This window comes from Typha angustifolia, chromosome 1, assembly GCF_048772165.1.
Source record: "Typha angustifolia cultivar Huaian chromosome 1, ASM4877216v1, whole genome shotgun sequence".
NCBI classification, from domain to species: Eukaryota; Viridiplantae; Streptophyta; class Magnoliopsida; order Poales; family Typhaceae; genus Typha; species Typha angustifolia.
In genome coordinates, this window is record NC_133239.1 from 4,216,160 (window position 1) to 4,225,005 (window position 8,846).

Genomic DNA, 8,846 nt, shown 5'->3' on the forward strand with positions numbered 1-8,846 from the left:
TCAACTAGTTATCTAAGTAAAATTCAAATAGCTTATCGAAAGAAATTGGAGATATTAAACCAAATTTGAAATCTTTCACGCAATCTTTATCTTTGTCTGGCTAAGAACATAAGCATAGAAACAAGCGTGCAGAGATCTCCATCCTCTGTTCCTCCTCAACCTGATGCCAATCTCACATCACAGACAAGAACTCCACAGAGGAGAGCTTCTTTGTCTGGTGGCCATAGAGCCCCTCCTCTTAATATGTCAAGATAAGAGGTGTGTGTCCATGGAGAGTGGGATATTGCATAACTAAAGATGGCACTTTGAAACCTCTTCACTTCACTTCACTGTGTTTAAACTACTACTAGATGTCTCTCTCTCTCTCTCTCTCTCTCTCTCTCTCTCTAGATGAAAGCTAGAAGAACAGATGAAAATTTGTAACGTTTTAAAACTAATTAGTGAAGATGTAATCGTAATTAAGGGTCGTAAGAGTAAAACGGAAAGGTGATGACGTGGACGGAGAACGGCAAATAAGTCGTGTGTGTGTGAGGGTGTTGGAAAATAGAGAGTGCGTGTCACGTGAACCCAATCTCGTAGCTTTCTCTTTGTTATTTTTGTAACGTAAACATAACATATACCCACATCCAAACCACGTGACATCATATACGTACTCAAACTATACATACAAAAAGGAAAATTAAAATAAATATTTATATTATAACTATAGACTATTATACTTCACAAGAAACTTGAGCTTATTCCGGTTCTAATAATGAGATTATAAACTACTATTTAGTTTATAACCTCACTCACGTAAGCTAAATGAGGGAATGCCATCTCCCCCACCTCCTCTCTCTCTCTCTCTCTTTAGCTGCTATCCTTCTATAAATGCTCATTCTCACCTCTCTCTCCTCTCATGCCCCCAAGTGTGTGAGGAGTAGTTAATGGTGGCTTAAGCTTGGCCTTCTTAATTATTCCTCTCCTTGTTGCAATTGCTCTACTCTTGTTTGAAGAGGAATATGGCTCTTCTACCTTTGGATCAACCCTGGGCCTTCACTTTTGGTGTCTTAGGTACGTATACCTTTCTTTTGTATTAATTGTATATCTGTCGTTAAGTTGAACTTACTAATATTTTTCTTGTATATTTCCAGGTAACATCATCTCATTCATGGTGTATCTTGCCCCATTGTGAGTGCCCAAGAACTGCGTACTAATTATCCTTGTTTAAATTTAGTCTCCTAGATCTCCATTTTATGTGAACTATAATCGTTGGCAGGCCCACATTTTACCGAGTTTATACGAAGAAATCGACAGAAGGATTCCAATCCCTACCTTATGTGGTCGCACTGTTTAGTGCCATGCTTTGGATATACTATGCCTTGATCAAATCCAATGCTGATCTCTTAATCACCATCAACTCAATTGGGTGTGTCATTGAGACTATATACATCATCATGTATCTCACTTATGCACCAAAGGATGCTAAGGTAACACTCTCGTAGTAATGTGAGATAATTTTTGATCATCTTAGAGATAAGAACATCAAGTATACTTTTGGAAACGCAGATTCTTACTGCCAAAATTCTTCTCCTTTTGAACGTCGGAATGTTCGGTTTGATCCTTCTTCTCACTCTCGTGTTATCGGAGGGATCGAATCGAGTTAGCATTCTCGGATGGATTTGTTTGGGCTTCTCCGTGAGCGTCTTCGTTGCACCTCTAAGTGTCATAGTGAGTGCATTATGATGATTTTATATATATATATATATATAATAAGTTTTCAGAATCTAATCATATTTTGAAACATATAAGCTGATATGATTGAGATTATTTGATTACTTACAGAGGCTCGTAGTACGCACGAAAAGCGTGGAGTTCATGCCTTTCTCATTGTCGTTCTTCCTCACACTAAGTGCTGTTGTTTGGTTCACATACGGTTTGCTGACCAAGGACAAATACGTAGCGGTATCTACCTAATTATCATATAATTTTAGCTCAATTTTTTCTTCCTTTTTTTTTCTTTTTTTTTTTTATTGCTGATGAGTACTAAAATCTTATTGTTCTTGCTCAAATGAATAGCTTCCAAATGTGCTGGGATTTCTATTTGGCATCGCCCAGATGGTGATCTACGTAGTCTACAAAGACGGGAAGCCAGTAGTCATTCAAGAGTACACCTTGCCGGAGCACATCATAACCATTGCGAAGCTCGGCACGCTGGAGAAGAGCCTGGAGGTCCATCCCATCGACTCGAAGCAGCTTCAACTCGCAAACAAAGAAATCACAGTCGAAAGAGATCGAGATGAGCATGACAAAGACAACGACAACGACAACGACGAAGACGACGATAATAACAAGGAGGAAGGCATGGAGACCCGAGAGGAAGTAGAGAAGATGAGAGAAGTTTGATAGCTCATGCAACTCTCATGGAAAGGAAAGAAAGTACCTCAGAACAATATTGGTTAGCTCATGGCATCCTTCTCTCTAAGTTTCATTTCCTAAATGAAGCTCGACAAATTTTCTCCCAGATGGGCAAGAATTCGAGGTATTCTAATCCGCCCAGAAATAGGAAGAAGAAGAAGAAAGAAAAAAAAGAAGCAGAAGAGGAAGTTTTTAGTTAGAAAGTTTATGCATTATGATCCACCTTGAATCTCTTTTAAAGAAAAAGAATTGGGGTTTATCTTGCCTTCTTTAATTTTCTCCCATTATAATCGTTTTTATTAACTTGAGATCGGCACAACAGTTACAGTACAAGAGTGGGATGCATGGGAAATATTAGCACAGAAGCATTAGCATGATTAGAGCTTAAGACATACCTAATTGAATAAGTTATCAACCACCATGAGGAACCAATGCAAAGAAATCAAAATTATTATATCTCAGCCCAATCATAGAAAATATGTGTTAATTATCAAATGAGAAGATTGGATCCTCTCAATCCATTGGTATTTTTCACTTGTGGAATTCTTATTCTGATATGATAAATAAATAATCACTTAGGTTTGTACTGGTACGATAGTACTTATTTTTCTCACCTCTCCTCTTACATGGTATTTTTATATTTAATAATTACTAATTTATTATTAAAAAAAATACTTCAATTATCATTTTAATCACTCTCTCTCTCTTTCTTCTTCCTACCATCTATTTTCTTCTCATCCATCCAGTAAAAGGTATTTTAGTCATTTGTCAAACTTATTTTAATTTTATGTCACATTAAGTATAATTATTATATTCTATACTAATATACTACTAAACAATAAAATAACTTATATTTTATACTAATAGTACTGGCTTTATTCCCAACCTAACAGTTCAAGATTGCATAGTATCAAGAGTTAGATTTTCTCAAGAGGTTTATGTTCCAGATAACTAGTACTGAAAAGCGAATATCATCTTCTTCAAAGTAGCCAAGTACCTGCCTACATAACTGATAAATAATTTGTTAGAATATAGCTTATTATTATTTATAGACTATATGACCCATATTATCCAGCCTGAAGAAACTATGATATGTTGTAATCTTAATTAGTGGGAGAGTTCTTATGCTATCCATGCAAACCTCTAGCTCCATAAAAACTCCTCTGATCTCAATAGAATTAACATGTCACTATGGATCATAAATTTCCACAGAGCACCACATCTTAGGAAAGGCTAAAATGTTTTAGATTGCAGCTGGATTTGAAGGAGAAAAAAGATAGCTGTTACATATCTAACTACAACATAGCGAAAAGTATAATTTTCAGTTCCACAATTCACTTTCCGGATGTTTTCAACTCATAAAATCTCAGGGTTCAACACAGGTGATAAAAATACATAATCTCGGTATATTGTTTTACTCTTATCTCACAAAATTTTCCAAAGATTTACAAGAACCAGAAGATGTACCCATAACCAGGACGATGCCTTCAATCGTCTAAACATATACAATCTAACTCTGTTTGCCAGTTTAAGGAGAAGAAACCGAAAACAAAAAGGGAAATAACAAGAAAAGAACTTGCCTGATGCCGTATCTACCCATTCTCACTTGGAGCATTTAAATTTCCCTGTGCAGTAGCAGTAGCTCTTGTCTTCCCCCTCCAATTCTCTCCCCACATCTTGGCTTCTGCCACAGCCCGCTCTCGATCATAATCTTTGTTCAAAATTCCAGCTGTCTCCCTTGGAGAACCCTCTCCTCCATCATCGTTCTTTGACAGCATCTTTCCACCTTTCTCATCCCCAACCTTGCCTCGCTTTTCACCACCACTTGATCTATTGTTTGAACCAGTGGTTGTGTTGGGATCGTATAGCTGGGATGCCAAGTATGACAGCGCAGTCACGACATCAGCAATAAGCGGGCGGGATGCAGCTTCTGCTTGGATGCACATGGATGCTACAGCAAGCGCTTGGTACAAGCCTCGCATGGGATAATGCCCTTCAAGCCTCGGATCAGCCATTTTGGGGAGCTTCCTTCTGTCGTTGAACAGTGGCCGGGCCTGCAAGGATACACATATGCTTCTGATAATGAGTTAAAACTTTACCAGTTCTCATGGATGTCTTACCATTCAAAAATACACAATATAAATGGATTTAACATCAAGTAAATGAATTGCTAAGTGCTAATTAATTTAACTCAATTCTAAGGTATTCCATCTAATTTAGCAAGCCATCGGATCATATGGGAGTTCTATACTTCCATCCGGCCAAAAAAGCTGTCTCGCCTTACCACATGCCTCAACGACTCTCTCACACTAATTTGATACATTCAATGCACAAGGTTCTAAATTGCTGCAACAGAATGCTAGCTACCACTTAAAGAAAGCAGTGTAAGATTTTTAGCCAATGCTGAACATAGCTTCCTTCCAGTGTGTTGTGCAATAATTCCCGAGGGTCTTCTTTCATAGGCTTGGAAAAATCACGAAAATTACATGTAAGAAGAGCTATCTGCTAATTCAAATAAATAGATGCTTCAATTTTGTTTCAAGCTGAAAATCATTTCATCATTATCTAAGCCTTTTTCCACCATTTTGTGGAATCTGCCAAAGGACAACTCAATTTGAAAGACTCCAATGAAACAACCAGCTCTCATTCTGCCATTGCAATCAAGCCTCTAGAAATTGTGCCAAATTTTTTATTTGAATCGGGCAAACTCGAATAGCATGAGTCACATCAAATTGATTAGTCCACCAAAATTGCAAACACGAAAAACATATCGATTCCAAAAGGAGTACCTAACAATGGTTGTTTCAAATTGCTACCTCTAAGCTGAATGTACAAAAACATTAATTTAGAGTGGCAAGCAAGTGGACCCAAAATCCTAGCAGAAGAATGTAAAAGAAAGCTTACCCATGAAACAAGATTTTGTTCTCCCTGTGGTCTAGTGCTGTCGATGGCCTTTCGACCAGTAATCAACTCCAATAATACAACTCCAAAACTATAAACATCTGACTTGACTGTTAATTGTCCGGTCATAGCATATTCAGGGGCACAATATCCATACGTTCCCATCACCCTTGTTGAGACATGAGACTTGTCACCAACTGGACCAAGCTTTGCAAGCCCAAAATCAGAGAGCTTTGGGTGAAAACCCTCATCCAGTAAGATGTTAGATGACTTGAAGTCTCTATAGATAACTGGGGGGTTGGCTTTATCATGGAGATATTCCAACCCTTTGGCTGCACCTGCAGCAATTTTCATCCTCGTATTCCAGTCCAGTGGTTCCTTGTCGAGAGGGAGATCTGCAGAAGAAATGAAATACTTATCCCACAGTTTTTTGACAAGAAACAGATTTAGACAGTGTACTTCCCAGATTAGCACTTAAATACCAAGTTAGGTACATACGTAAACCATAGAATACATGTTGTAATAGTTTAATCTTAAATTAAAATGGAAAGTTAAGTAAACATGATGTACATGCTGTACACATTAAGAAACAACCAAGCAAAGCAAAGCAAAAAAATGTGTCCTATTTACATGGATTGACAAAAAATCTTTTCAATATTATACTGACCCGATTTGAGATCAATTCTATATAAATAACATTTGGAGGCAAAGGAAACTTATAGAGGATAACAAAGAAGGCAATAGATGAGAATAAAGGCTTAAATACTAATTTTTTGCACTTTAGAGTCAGATAACTAGAGAGCAACTATCTGGGCCAGGTTGTCTAGGAAACATCAAGATAGTGAAAAAAAGAGTGAGAGATACACTTTGCATTAACTTCTTTGGGGCTAATCTATTACCACATTTAAAGTTTTAAACATGATGTGTGCTTGCTTTAGTAGCAATATAAAGTAAATGTGAAAAGGATCATGTTAGTGTTTCTCCTCCCTCTCTCAAACTAATCTTGGTCGATGATCTTGTGTTCTTTGTACTCATTCTTATCCTCTTTTCTACTCACTGTTTTCCAAATATAAGCATTTGAACAGTGAACAGAACAAATATCGATGGTGCTGCACATGATTCATGCATGGCACCATGAACATGAGGACATGATCCAGATAACACCAAGTCACTAGCAATATTATTTAGGAAACTCATGACAGGATCACATATGTACTGGCTAGGAAAGATTGCTTAAAAGATCTGGTTGTTTGAAAATCAAGAGGAATTACAGTAGCAATTTAGCTTCACAATATTTGGCTACTCGCAAGTACAATCTTTTACATGCACTTTGAAGCTCCCATAAAACATAAAGGAGTCAAATACAAATCGAGTTGCTACAGAATTCAAATTTTGTTCTTGTCAAATCTCCAAGTCAAGTATTGAAATGATGAACAAAGGATAGCAATAGGAAAGACAATATTTGCAAAGAGATGTGTGGTCTAAGTTTTAATATTGACTCTCATACTAAAAGCACTACCCGTCATCCAAAAGCATGCAGCACAGAAGGAAAGGCAAGTACAGACACAAAAATCCTTTTAGCAAAAGTCTACTTAGAAGAAATAATACCCATACCATGCAAATGATCTTCCAATGATCCCAGGGGCATAAATTCGTACACCAGAAGGCGCTGTTCTCCATCAGCACAGTAGCCAATCAGATTAACAAGATTGGGATGATGCAATAGGCTGAGCATGAGGACCTCAACCAGAAATTCTCTATTTCCTTGGAGCCCATTCCTGTCAAGTTGTTTTATAGCAACAACCTGCAGCTCACATGTACATTTATATCATAGAGGAGCAAAATGTTCAACTCGAGCTCATTCTTTAGCTTACAACATATGTTTCTGGTCAAGGAAATATGTAAAGTACAATGACTAATGCTAAAGTTAAAGCATAATTATTTGTATCGCCACAAGCAGATCAAACTTTAATATGCTGCACATGTATCATAACGAGTTACCTGGCCTGTGCTTTCTAGACGTCCTTTATAGACACGTCCAAACCCCCCTTCCCCTATGAAGCATTCTGGTCTAAAATTCTTGGTTGCAGCAGTGAGTTCCCGAAAGGTGAAAGTTTGTGCAGAAATATTAGTACCAGAACCTTCTTTCTGGCCCAATGATTCTCTTCTCAAACTCAAGTTACTTCTTGTCCTCAATTGATCAGGTCCTAAATATCCCTCACAAAAAATGGGATAAACCAGTGAGCATCAGGAAGATTATGACCTTGTGAAATAACAACAAAGTTCTAGATGGTGCAGCAGAGCAGGAAGATCCAGCCAGGGCATAAGCTGATCAAATATCGAACTTAATCCAATCTATTATACAGCCAGTGACCAAAATTGAATTTTCTTCTGTGGAAAATAAACTAAATAAGACCCAATATCAATATCATCAATTACAGTCCTATGTAGATTTTCAAATTTTATCACACATAAACATAATAACTAGATCAAGACACCATTGTGGCAGAGCCTCATTATCAACAAAAAGATCTGACCAAAATATTTATAAAAAAAAACAACAGATAAATTGATCTCAATGTCTATATAACAAATGAGACTTGAATAGAAATCACTAGATCACTCAACTGGGATTAATCTTTTCTGTTTCTACTATCAAGTTACACTTTTAACACGGGCACAGAGTTACAAAATTAGGAATCAGATCTACCAATCTAAATTTTAAAAACAAGCAAAGGCGTCGAACTCACCCAGAGGAAACTTCTCCGCACGAGGAGGGACCATAGCATGCTCCTCCTTCCTCTCATCTCGCCCATTCTTAGGATTCAACTGCTCCCCTTCCTTCGAATCGAAGCAAGAGAAACAACCCATCTCCCAAAACGATCCGAACTCGCCGAGAAGCCCACCAAGTTCAGATCTTTTCGGTCCTTCTCATGAAAAATCTCCACTCCACCGGTGTCTTTTCTCCGCTATTTGCCAGTAAAACCAGATGCGGGCATCGAATTCCAGGTGCGCCTCTGGTGGATTTCGATCCAGTTCACGCGGCTCGAAGAGACGGGCAGTAGAAGAGTCGATCGACGCGGGGCGGAGTAGAGAAAGGGAGGATGAAATAGCAAGAAAGGAAGCGTTTTTTTGCGCTACGGCTGCAGAAAGGAACAGTGGGCTCCGCGTGAGCCGACCACTGCCTCGGCTCGCCTACCGTATACAATGAGACGTCTTAGGTGAAGATTCCACTTTGGCCATCCAAATTATAATTAACTCCCCTTTTCCCCGAAGGAGGGCCTGAGCCTGAGGGGTGGTACAAATATACATTTTACCCCCTCTTGTTAACGTAAATTTTTAACTTACTCCCTGTACTTTTATCCGCCTCAACTCAATCCTCCCTTATTAATTTTACCACCATCATATGGTGGTATAAATTTAATGTTTCCTTTCCCAATTTAGTTGACCTAATTATCTAATACCCTTTAAATTAGTAATTATTTATACACTTTAGCTTCTACCAGTCCATGACAAGGATCATAGATTTAAATTCTCTCATAAATACT

At 37.9% G+C, this 8,846-nt stretch overlaps 2 protein-coding genes across 2 annotated transcripts; one reads left to right on the top strand and one right to left on the bottom strand.

Moving 5' to 3' along the window:
• Positions 1 to 838: 838 nt before the first annotated feature.
• On the top strand, positions 839 to 2,671 carry LOC140764201 (bidirectional sugar transporter SWEET14-like). The gene is made up of 6 exons (XM_073102634.1): positions 839 to 1,053; positions 1,134 to 1,170; positions 1,259 to 1,469; positions 1,549 to 1,710; positions 1,825 to 1,944; positions 2,059 to 2,671. Exons 1-6 carry the CDS (start codon positions 1,002 to 1,004, stop codon positions 2,383 to 2,385), a joined length of 909 nt encoding a protein of 302 aa, XP_072958735.1. The 5' UTR covers positions 839 to 1,001; the 3' UTR covers positions 2,386 to 2,671.
• A 1,037-nt stretch (positions 2,672 to 3,708) lies between these two features.
• Positions 3,709 to 8,511, bottom strand: LOC140779853 (serine/threonine-protein kinase PBS1-like). The gene is made up of 5 exons (XM_073125191.1): positions 8,049 to 8,511; positions 7,300 to 7,505; positions 6,913 to 7,102; positions 5,302 to 5,693; positions 3,709 to 4,451 (listed from the first exon to the last, which is right to left on the bottom strand). The coding sequence occupies exons 1-5, from the start codon at positions 8,167 to 8,169 to the stop codon at positions 3,990 to 3,992; spliced, it is 1,371 nt and encodes a 456-aa protein (XP_072981292.1). The 5' UTR covers positions 8,170 to 8,511; the 3' UTR covers positions 3,709 to 3,989.
• Positions 8,512 to 8,846: the final 335 nt, after the last annotated feature.